The following is a 21,137-nucleotide window of genomic DNA, read 5'->3' as shown; positions in this document are numbered from 1 at the left end:
TAGGCCTGTTAAATATAAATTCAACCTCGACAGATTATCTCACTTGCCAGTGCGAGATTTGGTTGATCCGAAAAAAAAAGTCTGATCTCGAAAATTCACGACGCCAAGAGAGAATTTTACACGGATGGTGCATCTCATACATGGTCAACGTTCAAGATTATACGTCTTGACTCCGTCAAGGAAGCTGTCACGGACGACACAATGAATGACAAGCGAGCGGCAACTATCATTAACTACATCGCTGAGTATGAGGGCAATCAAAAATATTTCTTCAGAGTAAAATTTATTGTATTAACAGAAACAGGTAGTTGGATTATCCGTGACAAATATGATCCTGTCCTTGGCAATAATAAAACTGTCATATTAAGTAAAAATTCCAGACCGGGTCTACTGACGGGTATTGACAAACCGTATTATGAGCGAGCGCATCCTGTAACAGCGGTTATTTATGGAATCTATGAGATAAATAAAAAACCCAACGTTGATAAACTAGCGCCGATGAAATTTTCAAGGTTAAATTGTATAGCCGAACGAGTAATAGAACACTTTACAAACGCGATGCGTGGAAATGGATTAACTGATTTAAGGCGTGAAAAAATAAACTCGTGGGCTGAATCAGTTAAGGATACCGGTGCTACAATAAAAGATGTTGCTGAGTTAGGAAAACTATTAAAATTTCCAATAACCGTAGCGACAATAACGGGAGAGGTACTGTACGAATCTAAATATAAATCGAAAGGAGCTCCAATAAATATTATTGATCATAACGCGCATGCATGGACTAGCGCAGTAACAATATTTCCACGTGATCGAACTGTTAGATTTTACCCCCCAGATAATTCTGGGGCAGATATGAGTATGTTTGATTTTATTAATGAAATAAGTAAAACCGATCCTGTATCGGTATGGTTATTTAAAAGTAATGAGGAAGGTGAATTTGATCAGTTTGTCAGACCAAATGGTGAAATATATCGAACAGAATCCCTCCATGACGAGATGAAAAATCTCGCGGAGAAGTTTTTAGAGTGCAAGCACGCGGAAAATACTGACAAATTACTAACTAATTGTTTTACCATTCCATCTGTTGCGGCTCATTTCGCGAGAGAAAAAAATTCATGGAAACCAACACGATTTGATTTACTCGAGGACGTACGCGCAAGTTGCGTTGAATACGGACACGGCGGATTATGGAATACCAAATACAATTACAATGATGTTATTTAGGTTGATATGGTTGCATGTTATCCAGGAAGTTTTCTAGGATACGGAGATTGTTCTGTATACTTTAAAAGATTTGGTCACCCAACAAACGAGATGACGCGAGTGGCAATTAATGGACCATTACCTGATTTTGATCTGACTGGATTCGCCTGTATTGAATCATTCGAGTTTAACGAAAATCTTCACAAGATTTGTTATGTTTGGTTTGGTAGACATTTTTGTGAAAAACGTTGGGCACCTATAGTTTTATTACGATATATGCTAGATTGTGCGATACTGACATCGTTGGTGGTCAGTGAGGCGATTATATCATATCATGCACAGACGAAAGTTTGGTTGCCCATGTCAGATTCTGAAGTTATTAGCGAGTTTAAGGAAAAATATCCTGATGTTTCCGAAGATGATATTCCTAAAAAACTCAAAACCGCAAAAGATCTCGGTAGAAAAATTATAGGTAAATTTACTCAAGGTGGTGCATATGATCATAAAAGACATCACGCACGATTAATTCTAGATGATGCCGAGTACGATTTTATAATCGCTGATACAACAGCGAGAAAAATATTTGTAAACCGAGAAAGTGTTTATTTATCCGACGGAACAAAATTGGGTACGATCGTTAGTTACATAAATGACGTCTCCCCACAGTATACTCATCTAAGATCTTCCATGTTGGCTTATGTTTCTATAAATTTATTATCGATGATTAATAGATTTCCTGAGACCGCAGTCAGAGTCGCAACAGATTCGTTTTATATTTCAAGTAAATATTTAGAATCTGTTATGAAATTTACAAGTAATAATGAACGATGGGGTTCGTGGAGAATAAAAAAAGAATTATTACACAATTACACAGAATCAGCAGATGTTCCAATGAGAGATTTTTATCGTAAGGGTAATAAAATATCAGAAATGTCGAAAGCGCCATCGTTGAGTGATCCAATAACCAGATATAAGACAGTATATCTCAATGGACCTGGTGGATGCGGCAAAACGACTCGAGCAATTAATGTTTTTAGAAATTCAGATATGATCGTGCTGACACCCACATATAGACTTGCACGTGAGATGAAACAGCGGCAAGTACAATCGTGTACGTATCATAGTTTCTTTCGATGGCGCGGGGATACATGGACTCCTGAACGAATGGGAGAAAAATATATACCGAGAATAATTATTTGGGACGAGATATGTACGGTGTCATTGGATACATTAAAAACGTTTCTTGATTGGTTGTTGACGAAAAATACCGCTATAATAATGTGTGGCGATCATGGTCAACCTCCGCCTTTTGTTGGACCATCTCCACATGATTGGTTAAAAAATTTCGTTGATTATTACGAAGAAATAGATGATGATCATAGAGCTCTTGATGCAAATTTAAAGGAATTTAAAAAATTAATCAGATTACAATCAAACAAAATTCAGTGTGAAATAATACGTGGAGTGATCTCAGAGACCTCAATGAGTGATTTTTTAAATTTATGGAGACCCACCGATTTGATCGTAGCAAGTAGAAAAATAATCAGAGACGATTTACAACAGCAGTTATTTCAACTACATAAAGAAAAATACTCAGAATTACCCATACCGTTGTGTTATAGACCATCAGATACACGAAAACAGAATATTAATGTTGATATTCCAGGACAGACTGAAAAACAGAATCTCGTATCAAATGATATTGTCGCCGTTGATATCAGTGTGGTCGAAGATGCATTACGCGCTGACAAATCTCCATGGGTGTTGGGATACGCTATGACGATCCACTCGTCTCAGGGATTAACTATTTCTGATACACGAGTGTGGATTGTAGACGATCGTATCGAGTGGTCAAATTTAGTTTATTTAGCGGTATCGAGGGTCAGAAAAATATCTCAATTACGGAGAATTATAATTCCTGAAATCGTTGATAAATTTAACATCATCGATGATGATATAATCAGAAAAAAATTAATCGGATACAAACAATCTGATAAAAAAAATAAACGTGACTTTGATCTTGATGTTGAATTTATTATTGAGTTAAAACATCAGCAGAATAATCATTGCGCAAGTTGTAATTGTATAATGTTATGGCGGTATTCGAGTAATGATTCAAGACAATTTACCGTAGATAGAATAGATAATAGTCGCGGTCATACACGAAAAATACCATGTTGACCTGTCTTGAGTGTAATCGACGTAGAGGCGCTAGTGCTGGTTAAGTGATCGCGGTGGTAGTTGTGCATGCGCGGGGATTATTTGTAGTTGTTCACGTACAAATCCACGTTGAGGAGCAGTCGAATCTAATCTGTAGATTGCAGGTCTACCTGAGGATCTTGTCACGGTGGATATTTTGTGTGTGGTAGCACTCCAAATAGGATCAGTCGCTCTCGCGCTACCACCTTCAAGTTCACCAGGCTCATATAAATATCTGACTGTAACATCACCCAATATTTTCTGTTTTTCAACATCTTTTCGTTGTGTTGGTATATTTTTTTTTGTAATTGCATTAATGGGTTTCATGTTGGTTGTTCGTGTAATCTCATTATTTAATGCAGCTATCACGCTTGGTAATCTTGCAACCCATTCACGAGATCTCGTATCCTGAATAAATTCCCTCGCGTATTGATATCCAAATAACCGCTCAGCGAGTGTTCGATTAAATCGCTCAACAATTGCCTGATCACGATGAATTGCAGTATGACCTCGTCGTATTTTGGTATTATGTTGTTTCATCAACGATGATACTGGACCAAGAAATTCCTTACCAGGATCAACCTGTAGTAGCTGTGGCCATCGTAATGGTCCTCGTTGATAAATTCGTTCAAACGCGTCGGCTACTTCAGATGATGTTTTCGCTGATAGCGGCTCTGCTTCTTTATATTTACTTGCAACATCAACTACGGTTAACGCGTATTTGTATGTTTTTCTACGCACAGTATCATGCGGTAAAAACAGAATATCAGCTTGATGAACTTCATTAGGAACACTGACATCGAAATACGCGTCCTGAATTCGTTTCGGTGGTGGTAGATAAATTTGCCATATTGCTTGTTTGGATAACCACGTTTTAGCAGTAGAATGTTTAACCGCTGCTGCATCAGCAAGTTTACCAATTGCTGCTTTGCCTCTCCAGTATCCTCTTGGTGAATAATAAATCGATTCCATTTATATATTACCAGCCCCAAGCGCTAATTTACTTTTCATCGCGGATCTTACTAACCAATTAGCTAATTTTTCTTTGATATTTTTATTTTTTATAGAATCTAGCGCGTGAATTAATTTCACATCCGCAATATGTCTATCTTGTAGATTTTTACTTTTATAAGCTACATCATGAGCGTGACAAGCTCGATCAATAGCGTTTATTGGTTCCTCGCCTGGTTTTGGTTGATCTTGATTATCGAGCCTGATATCAAGTCTGGTACCAGGACCGCAATAATTATATCCTGGTAGATGTTTTTCTCCGCTGTATTTAGCCCATGGAGCACCTGGAAACTTTGACATCAAATTAGCAATATCACCACCGCGCTTATTAGGTAAAAACGAAAATTTCTTTCTGCCGCATACAGAACATTTTCCACCATACGCTATTTTTTTATTTTTTGTTGTAACCGTAGCTAAATCAGTAGTTGGAGTTTTAACTCTACAGCGTAAGCAATATAAATTCATGACATAATATATATGGATATAATTGATTTCTCAGCAGCAAGAAAACGAGAGCCAGTTAAACACCACCCTGCGTTACCAAATTCCATCAGAATGATTATCATAGGACCATCTGGATCGGGAAAGACGCAGTTATTACTTAATCTGATAATGAGATGGTTGAAATGGGATAAATTGTATTTAGTAGCACCATCCGCTGATGATCAACGATGTTATGATGTACTTAAAGATTTCAATGAAAACGCGCGATTACTGGATGAAGGTAATGATGTTATAGAGTTTATAACCGATATTGATGAAGCACCATCCGTAGATTCCATAGACGGATTTATTAATAATTTAGTTGTATACGATGATGTGATGCTAGATAAACAATCAAATCCAGCCAGAATATTTTCCCGAGGTAGACATAAAAATACAGACGTGATCTATGTTACTCAACGATACACACAAATTCCGAAGGTGATTAGAGACAACTGCAACATTTTAGTTGTGTTTAATGGCGTAGACATACACACACTTAGAAATATTCATCAAACTTGGTGTGGTGGTGACATGGATATAATTAAATTCAAAAATTTCTTCTCACGAGCGCAAGCTACTCCGCACGGATTTATAACAATAAATTTACACGATCCAAGAAGAAGATATCGTGTGGGTCTTGATAAAATATTTGGGTAAATTTAATTAAAAAGATATCATTCATATAATGAACAACTGTGCGTGGCTGCGTCAAGGAATCACTAACAAATGTGATAAAAAATGTCGTGGAGAATATTGCAAGAAACATAATTATCTTATAAAGAAAAATCCTCATGCTGGTCCACGAAGTTGTGTTGGTTGTAACAACGGCGTTAGAGGATTATATCAGATTTGCAAAAATTGCGGTGGAGATCGATACAGAAGTTTGATGATATATTATAAACACAGAAAGAACATAAATCCAAAAATAGAAAAACCACCATCAGAACTTGAATATTACATGAAACATAGAACAAATTCCCATGATTCAGATGAAGATTCCGAAGATTCCCATGATTCAGATGAAAAGAAAAATATTCATCAAACTTAAAATTTCTTTTACAACATGAATAGCAGCAGAGAGGGGGCGTCTACAATTCTGTTTAGGACAAACAATAATCGTAGACGTGGTATTGACCTCTATGAAGGGTCACTATTTTTTTTTGGTCCAAACACAAGGGTGACCACTCCCTTAAGTGGTCTGATCGCCCTCTCTGCTGCTTACGGATATTTATATCATATATTATTTTATATTATAGATGTTATTTAAGTCATTGGGGTTAAGTACAATAAGTTTTGTTCAAAATTAGTTCCGTGGCTGGCCTGTGCTCATTCGGATAAAAAATATCAGAGCTCCACTTTCTTACCTGAAGATCTGCCAGGAACCGCTTAAGGGTCATGTTCTGGTGACCCATGGTATTGCCATAATCGCTAATTTTATCAAGCAGTCAGATTAAATCTTATATATTTGCATTTGTTGACACCTCTTAGTCCTTTCAAAGCATGTTTTGCTCTTTAGGACTTAGAAGTAACACCCTGTGTTTCTAAATATGTGGTCTTGTATGTGTTTCCTTGTCCACCCATACAGTGTTTGATGTTTATTTGTTTTAGATAAATAATAATATAAATTGTATATGAATTGTGCAGGGTCGCTTTTTGTTTTGCTCATCATATTGTTTTAGTTTCTTTATCCCATAAGCTTTGGGAGTATTACGTACTCCCTTCCCTTGGCCTGGGTTGGCCTTGGACCTGGTTTCCATTTTCCCTTGACTTGGAGCTTTGGTCTGTACTCCCCACCCCTTGGAACATTTTGTGCCACATGCGTGTTTCCGTCCCTTTTCCCATTGGTTGTTAGGAACGCGTAGTGACTTTGCAAGAGTCATTTTGTCCTGTGATTGTAGTTTATGTGCATGTTTTGTTGTTTTTGTTTGTGTTGTTGTGAAGACTGGCGCTGTCTTGGTCGATTTCATGTATTGGTCTGGATGCCCTATCTACTCCTAAAATAAGATTTTGTAATATAAACGGATTTGAGCCGAAATGGGAGAATACAATGTCTACTTGTTATGGTCTGTATTATGTGTGGTTGTATGCATTTCTGTTTATATTTTATTGTTTCGTTCGAGTGTTGTTTTTGAAATGTATTTTGGAAGAGGCGTACTTTTATTCCCGTTTATTTTTTCTTTCTCCCTATGAGTTTGGATTTAATATTGAATAATTTGGTGAAGAGTTTAAGTTTGGGATTTGTCGGGTGATTTCCCACAGTCGTGGGATGCTCAAAATTTACGATTCTCTTGAGACGGCTCATCTAAGGATGGCCTTTTCGTATTTGAGCTTGCCCCTTTTGTTTGGGAAAGTAATGTCAGAGAAGTAGGATGCATTCAAATTACTGAAAGCCGCATTTCCATTGAGTAACTCAGAGTCACAAGGACATGATCCCAATAAGTCGCTGTCAGATCTTCACGTATATCTGATTTTAATCAAATTGGCATGTGCTGTAAGAAGAGTACGAGTATGTACTTTCCCATTTCATAAATCAAGGCCGTGTTTCTAATTTCATGTCGACAACTAATTCGTTCAAAGTTACGCTAAGCATTAGTTTAGTTTAAGTCACGACAACATAGCGTGATCTAGGAAGTACATTTACACAGTGGATATGATATCCATGACCTAGCTGAGTAGCTCAATAATCAGAGAATGTCAGACAATGAATGTTAAGATATTTCACAATAAAATGATATAACTTGTCTGGGATCTTTTTTAGTGATTCCGATTTTGTTTATTTGATACGCATTAGGTTCCACATAAGAAAACGTGAGCACCTCGTTCTTATTCTTCAGTTAAGGTCAGTTCTGTAAGGGTCTTGAAAGGAACTTTAATTCATTTATAATTGGTTTGTTGAAACTGCAGAGATTAAAAACCGTTTATTCTAAATAGACAGTTTTGGTTTCAGCATATTTTATTGCCATAATTACAGCACTTGGGCTCGGGCAACAAATTCCCGCAACTTAGCAACATCCCTCCCCCAAATATACAAGTAGGGTGCATACGATGTTGTACTTATGCGTGGATGAGAAATACAGTGCATTAGTAAAATTAAATATTGAAAATATCATTGTAATTGAAAAGGTAATATAAAGTAAGTAAATAACAACTAATTTTTAAAAGATATAAAGGGTAGAATTGACGGGAGGGACTTATGAAGGGGTTTCGTGGCGGCTACAGGAGGGAGATCTTGCCAGTAGGTAATTTGTCTTAGACGATTATTTAAATCTTTTAGTATCTTTAATATGAGTCTGGTAAATTTCAAAGATGCGAGTGGTTAGGTCATTTGATAGCTCTGCTGATCCAGACAGCAATGCATTTGTACTGACAGTGATGAATAATTGGTTTAAGCAATGCTTTAGTCTCCCTCTTGGTATTGAATGTTTCTTGCAACTAAAAATATAATGGCAAACAGTCTCATCGTCCTCGTTACATGTATACAATGGGTTATCAACAAGAACATTTGAAAATAAATCATTATTTAAATCACCGCAGTCGTTCCATGTCCTAGCATAATTGATAATTTCCTGTTACCAGTATAATAATATAGTGTGAAATGATTTTGTATTGGTGAGATTTTACGTTTAAATATGTATCTGTTTCATGTTTTACTGGATCTGGCAAAGTGTTCCTAACATTTAATGTGGAAGATAAATAAGAATTTCTGGAGATTTCTAGTCTTTGATGTACGTTTTGAAAATATTTATATTTTTCTCAAATTATAATGTGCTGAATGTCCAACTAACGGGAATATAGGATCTTGGAGGCAGAGGAAGAAAAAACATGTATCTTGTGAAAGGTACAGAGTTTATGAAATTGTCTTTCATCCGATAATGGGAACCAACAGATTTTTCTGTAAATATTGGTAATAGAAGTTATACGAGAGAGTCCAATTACTATTCTTCTCGCTTCAGGATGTAGCCTTTCATTCGTGGCTTTGAGTTCAATCCTACGAATAATACCTAGAACGTATATCGATAACTACCATTCAGATTAGCTCCGCTGTTTACGAAACAAGAATGCATTGAACTATTTCATCAGCAGCTTCTCGGTCAATACTACGATGAATCCAAACGTAGAAATATGCTAGGTATCACGAATGGATGGCAGTTTCCTTGTTGCTATTTGGTTTTTTGGTTGTAAACAAAATGTATGATTTTTCTCTAAATTGCTGCACTAATATAAATCCGAGGCATATTAATGTCTTGCTGAAGTAGTCGAGGTCATTCCAGATTCAAAAAGATGAGTGCCTGTTGGTGGGGCGTCTTATTGCTAAGCTAAAACATATGTATCCATCCGTCCAGTGAACCTCAAAATGAAACGTGTTTGTTGAATTATTTAACAATTCTCCCCACTGAAACTTTTAACGCCTGAACATCAAATTTATAGAAATTGAGACAACAGATGCATTTACCACATGTAAGCTATTTGAATGATGAAACAGGTTTTTGTTTTAGTGAAAATTTATGTTATGAGAAACTTAATGCATTTTATTTGGATCAACGGAAGATAAAGGCAGAAAAAAGTTTCAGCTTGATTTCAATTAAAAGTATATTATTATTTATATATTGTCAAATAGGCCGAATAATCAAATTTTTAATTATTCATTAATTATTAATGTTAATTATATATACTCAAATAGGATAGGAAGAAACTGAAAGCGTTACACTGATTGAAATAGTTATTACCACTCCATGCACACATGGATGTGCACACTTTTAGAAAAGTACTACCACTTTGTTATACATATTTTCAATACAACCCTCTTGGATTTGTAGCTAATTTGTTTGGTAAGAAAGATAATATCTCTTTTCGAACTTAGTTGTAAATATGAATGTTCATAACGCAAATATTTTAACAGGAAAGATTAATATTTTGCTTTTACACAATTTATTGATCTTATCTGAAAAATCATAGGTGGTATTGTAGAAAAGATAAAAATACCAGCTTATTATTCAAGAACTACACCTTAAAACATAAACATGTACTCTGCTTAGGGTTTCCATAGTACAGTATGGCGTAGGATTAATCTTTGCAGTAAGTATACACTTCCTTCTGGTTGAAAAAGTAGATGACTTCACATACAGTGCTAGAAACTAATTGCAGATGAAATTCTGGAATTATTTTACTTTACAAAAATTTACTTAAAGTATCAGGAAAAAATTATCTGATATTTGTATTTATTTATTTATTTTAAAACTGAACTATCCGTTGGTGTTCTGTATTTATTAATTCTCCTCCAGATTTAAGCCCGCAGTACTTCGCATATATTAAGTAACCGAGAAAGCAATCTTTCCATTGATTGCAAGTGAAATATAATCTCTATTACCAGATAATTAAGTTTCTATTGTATTAAATTTTTATCGAAAAAAATGTGCATATTAACTTTCTTTGAGTGTGATATAAGAGTTAAGATGTTCGCACAACATGTTCATATCTGCGAGTGAAACAGGTTTTTCTCAAGCCGTGCATAAGAGACTGCACGTTCCAATAATTCCACAGCTACTTTTGACGAAACTGTAAACATCCCCCCCCCCCTTAGTTTTATCTTGTATTTAATGTGAACTGATAAGACGGCGTATATATCTACATCTAAGACAGAGGCTCACTGTGGAGGTGGAACCATTAGTCTAGCGGCGGATTTTGATGTGGTAGACCAGAATTATTCCTCTGAATTTTTCTTTGAATATACGTAAACTGTTGACATCGATCGACAAAGCAAATTAAGGGGATAGACTGAGTGTGATAGTTGAAGTTGGTATAGCTTTATAAGCACACCAGCTTTCCGGATTTTCTTGCTATGACGACATATTTAAGAATACTGAAAGTTTAAACAGAAATGTCAACCCCAAATAATAATAATAAATCAGCTGCTACCGGATACACTAATACTTGTGTACTGAATGCCTTGTAAACACAAAATAATCGTCGATTTGTTTAAATTTATATATGAGTAATTATGGTATCTCTGACCAGCCTCAGGGAGAACTAATTTGCCAAGTCTCTGATTTCACTCCCCGTCTGCAAAACTAGTGCCACTGGCAGATAAGTTAGACATAATATTGGTGTACGTTTCTACTTGAACAGTGTAATTTCATCCATATTTCGAAACATTCCGCGTCTAATTAATACATTTGTTGTTCTCTCTTCCAGTCATGGAAAGGAAGAATCCTTGAAAACTCCTTGAACATGGGGCTATATCCAACGCTCAGTTGGTTTTCAGGGTGTTTTTGTATTGGATTTGCATACTGCCTGCTGTTCGGGTATATTGTGCATGGATTGAATAACTTAGAAAACGATGAACGGGAAATCTTTGACTACAGTGAATTTCTTCGCAATCCCTTCTCGAATGTAGATTCTAAGAAAAAAGTCGAACTTTTAGGAGCCGTTTTGAAAGGACACATCAGAGAACTGCGTCAGTCCACCAACAAGCAGATTGACTTGATATTTCTTGTTGATAGTTCTACAAGTGTTGGGAAAAACAACTTCATTGAGGAGGTAAAATTTGTCAAGAAGCTTTTGTCAGATTTCACTGTAGACACGAACCACACCCGCGTGTCAGTGATTACGTTTTCTTCACGTGAGCGCGTGACGGTTCAGATCGACTACCTGGATGAGGAAACGTCAGGGGATCGCCATAAGTGTTCGTTACTTGAGGAGGATCTACCCAAGATAACGTACTCTGGGGGCGGAACGTTCACCCTGGGTGCCTTCATAGAGGCAAAGGTAGGTTACCTTGTTTAAGACATATAACGCCCTAGATACCATTCATTTATAATCGACAAAATATGATTCTTATTCAAGTGAAATAGCGGCACCAGAGATACCTTTAAAGGTATGATTGTTCTTACTGTTTGTGAAACCCTAATTATTTCATTTTTATTTTTTTTAAAAATGTAATCTTTATGGTAATGCCAATTTTATAATATTTCTTTTATTGACATGAGATACTTAATACATACGTGTAATATATACTGGTACTATAATTCTAGGCAATACTGTATCGTCTCTTTAAAGAGAGAGAGAGAGAGAGAGAGAGAGAGTTTTACCTCCAGATTATACCAGTTGATTAGGCATGAAATAACATTATATATTACAAACAGTATACACTACTTTAAAACTTCAATTTCAATTATAACACCAATTTTGTTTATTAAGTTACTGGTGGAATGACGGTCTTACTGTTCTCAAATTGACATAAATGTTTCTTTAGTTTCAGATTTGAATGCAATATATATATATATATATATATATATATATATATATATATATATATATATATATATCTTTTTCATCTGTAGACATAGTTTATGTAGACATGACATATTCACATACTTAGTTAAACTTAATTTTTTTAGATATCTGACCCAGCAAGCTCGGGTTAACTACTTCGGTTTGTTCATGGGAATGTCAATGAACTCCCATTTCATCGGCATGATGTACCCAATAATGTGATAAAAGTAGCATTAAAACCAATAAAACTAAAATTACTAGTTACCACGCATGCTATAGAAATGTAGTCATGAAGACGACTGCGTAATATAGCATATTGTTTGAAATAATGAAGATCTTTATGCAGTTTTGAAAGTATGTATTTATCAAAGCCACTTTGGTGTTGGTAATATATAGCCCTTGTACGTTCTTTGTTTCTTGTTGCCAGCGTTTTGTTATTGATAAATATGTACGCCTTTAAAATAACATCCTTTAGCTAGCAATCCCAGGTTCTTGAAGTACAGACTGCAGTCAACAAGTTATGTGAGACTGTGTCAGATGCAATCAGCGATCTGTTTGTTTACATGCCCGCTATCGTAAACCAGTTGACGAAGCAGATAAAGGGACATGTAACGAATGTTGGTTATTGATAAGAAAAAAAGTAAGCCAAGATATTTGATATATTTGGCTGGTGATCTCCATACGTTTTGCGCATTGCGACTCAGACTTCCAATTTAATAACCGACGATGACCTCAGTCAGAGCAGGTTTAGAAACCAGAATAAATATGATTCGTTTGCACACATGCTGTTTCGAGCAACTTAAACATGAGGGAGATCTGATTTGCGGGATGTCTCAAGTTTGCCATGCAGATGTGAGATCTACTTTGGTTAGATGGGCCGAGTTTGGTATAAAGATGTCAGATCTTCTTTGGTTAGATGGGTCGCATTTGGCATCAAGATGTGAGATCTACTTTGGTTAGATGGGTGGAGTTTGGCATAAAGATGTGAGATCCACTTTGGTTAGATTAGTGGGGTTTGGCATACAGATATCAGATCTTCTTTGGTTAGATGGGCCGAGTTTGGCATAAAGATGTCAGATCTACTTTGGTTAGATGGGTGGAGTTTGGCATATATATGTCAGATCTACTTTGGTTAGATGGGTTGAGTTTGGCATAAAGATGACAGAGTTAGTATTGGCCGGAATGACTTGAGTTTGGTATAAAAATGTGTGAGATCTGATTTGCTGTCAAGAGGCAACTTCGAGCCACACCTTCGAGCTCAAATGTTGCTAGAACAGAGGTTTGGTTCTGTAAATCGAATGTGTTCTATTTTTATTTTGTTCATTTATATTGCGACTGGAAAATATATTAGTGGTAGCTGCTTGAGGTATTTAGGCGATGATTACCTTAGTGCCAGATTCATATAACCACATTCATTAGCTCTTAAAAAGATCTGAAAATCACCTCGTGCTTTTCCGTACACCCAAATGGCAACTCGAAGTAATGGCGCTTTCGGGATGGGAACATAACTCGGCTGTTTCCGTCAAGTGGGGGAAATAACCTAGGAAGTAGTTGCAGGAATACATTAAAATATTAATATGTTTTGTGATTTACCTCTGTCAGTCTAGAAGTCTATCAAGTCTAGAAAAGCATCTGACGTAATTCGTCGCCATTGAGAACTGTATTTTGAACTACTTTCTCTCACATGGAACAATATGGCAAAATCGGAAGGATAAAAAGTCAAATTATGTGTATTCCTAAAACTTCTTCCGAAGTTTTTTTCACATCTTGAGGGAAATGACCAAGAGATCGATTGTTCGATGTGAACGAAAGTGGTTGAGAATATGGTTCTAAATATCGACGAATAAAATCCGAGATTTATTGGGCGCATCCATAAAAGGGGTGTTACCAAAAGATCATATATGACAGAGTTATGTTTCCTAGAAATAGTACTGATAAAGACGTGTACAGGCCGAGGTAGTTTTGGGGTCTAGCGGAAATGGCTGTTATTCATATTGCCCTTTACAGCGCCATGTGCGTGATCCCAATTTAAAAATTAAACTACACTGTATTCTATTGAACAGTATCATTGACGTAAGACTGTCTTTTTTACCTTCCGAATATGCACTCAGTTGTGCTAAAGAATAAATTTAATAAGAAGTGTCCACTTGTATAGTGACTGTGAACGCTAGAGGGGTCCGATTGTATAGTGACTGTTAGTCCGAGTTTCCTCTGACCCTTACCACCCCATTTTTGATATTTGGACATATATGTTGGGGTGTCGGGTCTGAGTCCACACCCTATCGAAAAGTTGGAATTCGTCGACACCATTTGGTGTCGGCATGGGGTAGCTGCTTAGTAGCCGGCCTAGCAAATTTGAACGGCCTTTCATTGAGATATACCTGAACGAAATCGAGATATGATTTATTTTCTCAGATATTGCGAGCATGGCCTTTTTTAGCTGTACCATTCGAGTGCCGTCTTTTAGCTGTACCATTTGAGTGCTGTAATTTAGCTGTCCCACTTGATTGCCGTCTTTTAGCTGTACCATTTGATTGCTGTTTTGGTACTCATTGAGGTATGGAGTAACAACTGATGATGCTACTAAAGATAGTTTGAAGAATTATTATACTGCTTTGATATGTTGTCACAAAGGAAGCATTCATAATATGGCATATTTTTTAAGAAACTACATTTTGATGGAGAACTATGAACTATGAATTAAAAGTTTTGTAAATGCTATACCTAGTATTGCTTATAGGCAGTTATTTATTGAAAGTGAATCAAATAATAGGATTGCTTGCGCTATATTCGGGAAAATATAATGTATTTTAAAGAGATTTGGATTTTGTAAAGCTTGGCTGTTTTCCTATTCTGTAGATTCATGTTTTGTTTTTCTCTCGAAAGTTTTGAACAAAGGGTTAGATGTGCTTTTTCTCTCGTATTTGAATAACACATGTCACAATTATTATACAATTGTCTCTATATAAACATATCAAAACTGACTTAGGCCTCGAAGATTATTTCAAATACGTGTGTAACCATGCATATATATCCAATTCGAATACGTGTGTAACCATGCATATATATCCAATTCAAATACGTGTGTAACCATGCATATATATCCAATTCAAATACGTGTGTAACCATGCATATATATCCAATTCGACAAAACTGCGAGTGTCTTCTCATAATTTGTTCGAGAAATGAGACTGTAGGATAAGAAAATAATAAGGCGATAGAAGTGAACGATATTGTGCGACATGTGACCTACTAAAACAATAGAATGAATAGAAGTAAAGATATTGCATGATATGTGACGTACAAAAGCGACCGAATCGATTGATCTGAAAGATATTGTATGTTACGTGACGTACTAAAACAACAGAAGTGAAATATGTTGTTATGTCATGTCACGGACTAAAATAATAGAATCGATAGCAGTGAATATACTATATTTTATGTGACGTAATAAAACAATAAAATCGATAAAAGTGAATGATATTGCATGTTATGTGACGTACGAAGACAATATAAGTGAAACATATTGTATTTTATGTGACACCCATGATAATGAAGAAGAATATTTTATTTCAGTGTGTAAAGTATACACTGACTTAAAAAGATGGCCGCCTTCGCTTAAACGGCTTGAAGCAGCTGTTCCGTTTTTTAGTGACGTTTTCGTGATATTTGTGCTTGTTGCCTGTCTTCATCTGCGTTATTGTGTTTATTATGTATCGGCTGTTCAATTCGTATCTGTTTCTTCAGCTCCTTGTTTTGGAAATGAGAACAATTATACTTTTTCTCAGGGGGCAGGTAACAGTTTTTATGTGGTCGCGAGCCAAAGTCACATAAACGAAACGAAAGTCAGTAAAAGATGAAATATAGGTCACAATCGACTTCTCGTTTAAAAAAGGGTGTGATACGAACACAGATGCTAACACGTGTAGTGCCTGCAAAATGAACATTGAACATCTAACATAAACCAAATAGATAAAGAATACAATAAGGGCCACAACCAATGAGGTATTGATGATAATTACAAATCATCATCCTTACATAACACTCCGAACGTCGACGGGGCCATAAACTAAAGACTTAAACGTATTCAAACAATTTGAAATGTTGAGTCACATCAACCTTAATTTGTTGTCTGAGTATGGTGGTTAAGAAGTTGCATACAGACATTTAGTATGATGATTACAGTACAAACTGTGCTTGAGAAATAAACTCAGTACACACAATTTAACCCAAATGAGTGAATCATTTTGATATACCAGCCACAGTGACATACTTCGTATTAAGGGTGCATTACTGTATTGCTTACCAAGATGCATCTCTTCACCAAGTTTTACTATTCGATGTATAACAGTATTTATACAGAGTGTAAAAACTATATGTGATCATAGGTTTAACGCATATATCCATCAAAAGCTAGTCAAATGTGAAATGTAGGTCATAATGACTTCTTTTTAGTAATGATGCATAGAGTCACCTAGTTGATGATTTTAACATAATAAGACATCGGTCCATTTCTGAAACTGAATATGATAAACAAGCGGCATTTGAGAACCATTTCCTATTGTAGGAACAACCTATCCTTTGTTCAGCTTATTTCATCATTCCAGTCACATTCGCAGTAAATAGTAGATTGATTTGATGTAGTACTCTCTTAGCAATAAAACACACACACACACACACACACACACACACACACACACACTTGCAAAACCTACAAAATGGGGACATATGATTTTTACCATCAAAATGGGGACATTTTTATTTTAACAATTAAGAGCGATAAAGATCTATTTTACTATGCATTTGATACATACATGTCATTTCTAATTGATTTGTGGTTGATTTGCAAGAAACACTGTATGAGAATCTTTACCATCAGAACGGGGACACACACATATACAGAATGGGGACACACACATATACAGAATGGGGACACACACATATACAGAATGGGGACACACACATATACAGAATGGGGACACACACATATACAGAATGGGGACACACACATATACAGAATGGGGACACACACATATACAAAATGGGGACACACACATATACAAAATGGGGACACACACATATACAGAACGGGGACACACACATATACACAGTGTTAGAAATTATACAATCAAATAAGGGACATTAGATAAGTATGAATTTTGATTCTAAATAGAAATCAATTAAATCTAAATACTACAGTCATCTCACATCATACACATAGTCCCCATCTATATGAATAAACAAAAGTACAATTATGATGTTTAATCTTTATATAATGTTTGTTGTATATATAAGTAAAAATGTACGTCCAGGAGTTTGAAGAGGTTGAATTGTGAGAGTAGTGTGAAAGTACAAAGAATGTGTCCCTTTTTCTGAATTGAAATAATCAAAGATCTGCAATGACATTCTAAAGTTAAAATACTTTGATTGGCAAGAATACATTTTAGAATTTAAAATTTCCCACAAAAAAACACATTTGTAAATTTGGTGTGAAAAAATTTGCCACGTTAGTGCAATCCCTTTCATTAATAAGCTAATGCATGATATGATCTCTTCAACATGAAACAGACCAACAATGTATATTTTTTTATGATGGCATGGTTTAGTTTTTAGTGTGCTCAGGTCAGAGCCGCATAAGTGTCCCTGAAGCCAAATAGTCCCTAATAAAATCTAATTGTGTGGATGGATTGTGTGACGCAATGTACAGTATTCAATAGAGACTGGTAAATGGTACAATGGAATGATTGAGAAGGGACTGTCCCGTTATCTGGAGACGCCTTTTGTTCTTACTACGATGGTAAACATGGTGCAGAGTTACAGGCGAAATTAGGCTTAAAATCATGATTTGACTGACTTAAAGTAGCGTAGGAAAAATAAATTCCGGTATTTGGTGTTTGATTGTGATTTGTATTTTGTGGTAGTTAAGTACCGGCGCAACGTTACGCAAATGTATTAAGGGGGCAGAGGCCAGTTTTAATGTACAAATTTAATGCCGCAGTCAGCGACCTAGTATAAAAAAATCAACAAAAACTAAATCAAATACACGAGTGAGGTCAAAAAGGTCCATATTTTAGATACCTATATTAAAATAAAGCATAAGACGTTTGTGCACCCCAAACCCTATTTTATACATGCATTTTTCACATCCAAAGGCCACATTTGACAGCATGCGGTGCTCACAGTGCAAACGCAAGCTCTTTCCCTGGATGAAAATTTTGAAAAACACTGTCTATTCAATAGTTTGATGCAATTCAGAATAGTTGTCATCCAAGCCGTTTTTGAGATACTCTACTTGCCTTAAACGCACGTGTCTACTGCTATGGGAGGCTAGCTCTTCTTCCTAGCCGACTATTGGTATTTCACTATACCAACATACTGCAGAGCAACTATGGAATGTGTACATGCCTGACATCAATATCAAGAACAACACAAGCCCGAAACACCTAGTTCACAAATATATCCATATCTATAAATAGTAAACAATAATAGCTGAAAAGGTCACACCATAGCCTTAAGTTAAGAAATTTGCTAGGGGCCAATTTACGAAACTGGACCCTGCCACCTTAGCTGTCTTGTTCCACTGTTTTTGAACAAACCGCCATCACGTGATACTCGCTAGTTAACCCATTTATGTTATGATGGACCTTCATTAATTGCTTTAAATGACCACTCCTTGGCTCTCCACACTACATTGTGCTCTAGACTAAACGAACTGGGACTACATTCATCATTACCTAAATGTAAACAGAAGCGAAAAAAGAAACGTTGTTTCAAAGCTGGCCGGCGTGGAACAGGAAGAAGAATTCCAGCTATCTCCCTTATTTCGGACCAACAATTATAAAAATAATTCGACTGTTAATTTTGTCGTTTCCCCGTAACTCTCGCGGATGTGGATTTGCTGTCATCACAAATAACTCCATGATCAAACGTCTTAATCCAAGTACAACATCCAATTTCGACCACACATCGTTTGAACTAGTCCAAACCACACTCACACTGGAGAAAAGGTCAGTCTGCCTATACCGCCCTCCTCCTAGTAGAAACAACAAGCTGCCTGAATCTCATTTTTTTGAGCAGTTTCCAAATCTCCTGGAGTATGGAAATTCGATAGGTGGTAACCTGATTATACTTGGAGATTTCAACTTTCACTCTGACTGCCCCGGAAACCCAAACACATCAAAACTCATAGATTCCATTATTGTTTTAAACCTCAAACAGTCAGTTAACGAATACACCCATAAACATGGTCACATTTTAGACTGGATTCTTCATTGACCTGATGATAACATTCTACGGTTCTCCCTGGTATCCCATGACCTTGCATCAGATCACCTCTGCATTATATTCCGTCTTGACGTATCAGTCCCTAACCCTCCACCTTTATCTGCTAATAAGAGAAAACTCAGTATATAAATAGAACCAAACTAATGTACGACATCCAAGCAAACCTAACAACTTGCTTACCTCCTACAGCAGTACAACTCGATAACTGCCTGTGTTCATTGGTCGACAAACATGCCCCAGCTACCAAGTGCAGAGTATCAGTTCAAAAGTGTTGTGCATGGTATATCAGTGTTAGGGACCATCTTCGCACTGCTAAAAGAGGCTTTGGCTTTCCACCACACTCATTATTCGTAAGCAAATCTATGAAGCCGCTAAGACGAATGTCACAAACATAGTCCATGGAGCGAAATCAGCCCACTACGGTGATAAGATCATGGAAAGTTGCAGCTGCAAAGAGCTCTTTGAGATTACTAACAAGCTAATGTCAAGGAACAAATCTACACCACTTCCAACTAACTTCTCTCCAGTCGACCTTCCGGAAATGTTTGCAAATTTCTTCCGTGACAAAGTACAAACCATTAGAGATAAGCACACCACAATTTCAATTGACTCGTCGTCATCATACCGTTGGGATATAGAATTTGAGTGGCAACCATTAGCAGTATTTGAACCTGTCTCTATGGATTTCATACGTAAAATTAAGATAAAGAGTGTACCAAAGTCATGTGAACTTGATCCAATTCCAACATCACTGCTGCTTGAGTGGTTATATCCAGTATTACCTTCACTAAATGATGTTATTAATACCACTCTCTCATCCGGGGAATTCGCATCATTTTTCAAAACTGCCATTGTAAAGCCTCTGTTGAAGAAACCAACACTAGACCAATTCGATTTAAAGAACTACCGTCCAGTTTCTAATCTCCCATTCATAAAAAAATCTTAGAAAAGGTTGTTCTATCCCAGCTTGTATCTCGTCTGAATTCAAACAGTATTTTTAGCAATGTACAATCTGCCTATGCCACAGTACTGAAACTACTCTTCTAAAAGTAGTTAATGGCATTCTCTCTCTTCGTTGGATAGCGGAAAGATTAAAGTCTTCACCCTCCTTGATTTGTCTGCAGCATTTGACACAATAGAGCATGATATATTACTTCACCCTCTCCATTATGTATTTGGCATTCATGATACAGCCTGACTGTGGTTCAAGTCTTACTTGGTCAACAGGATACAAATTGTATCTGCAAATCGAATACACTCCAGCTCAGTTGATATATGTTGCGGTGTTCCACAGGGCTCTGTTCTTGGACCTATTCTCTTCATTCTGTACACTCAGTCGCTCTTAATTGTCATAGATTATCATCCAGTGTCTCACCAATTGTACGCTGATGACACCCAAATATACAAATCTAGCCACCCAACTGAAGTTGATGCTACCATCCAAGGTGTAGAGAGATGCATTTCTGATGTGAAATCATGGATGACTTGTAACAAGCTGCAGATGAATTATGATAAAACTGAGGCCATTCTGATCACAACACAAAGACTTTCTCATTCACATCCTTTACCTCAAACAATAAATATCAGCAACACCAACATTAAATTCACACAATCAGTACGAAACCTAGGTGTTACTCTGGACAGTACTCTCAGATTGCACCAACATGCAACGAACATGTGCG

General features: G+C 36.4%; 1 protein-coding gene across 3 annotated transcripts in view; it reads left to right on the top strand.

Annotated features, from left to right (window-relative positions):
* Positions 1–10,931: 10,931 nt before the first annotated feature.
* The window catches only part of LOC149808180 (sushi, von Willebrand factor type A, EGF and pentraxin domain-containing protein 1-like), a 144,342-nt gene continuing 134,136 nt past the window's right edge, over positions 10,932–21,137 (top strand). For 2 of the 3 annotated variants that reach the window (XM_089974299.1, XM_089974291.1), the window contains exon 1: positions 10,939–11,664. In XM_089974299.1, coding sequence (XP_089830425.1) covers positions 11,128–11,664 — 537 coding nt within the window. In that variant the 5' untranslated portion in view covers positions 10,939–11,127. Of the gene's footprint in view, positions 11,665–21,137 lie in introns of all 3 variants that reach the window. The other variant, XM_089974307.1, reaches the window with a different exon arrangement.

This window comes from Sinohyriopsis cumingii, chromosome 1, assembly GCF_028554795.1.
Source record: "Sinohyriopsis cumingii isolate HCF-2022 chromosome 1, ASM2855479v2, whole genome shotgun sequence".
Taxonomy (NCBI): domain Eukaryota; kingdom Metazoa; phylum Mollusca; class Bivalvia; order Unionida; family Unionidae; genus Sinohyriopsis; species Sinohyriopsis cumingii.
This window is presented reverse-complemented; position numbering and strand designations above follow the sequence as displayed.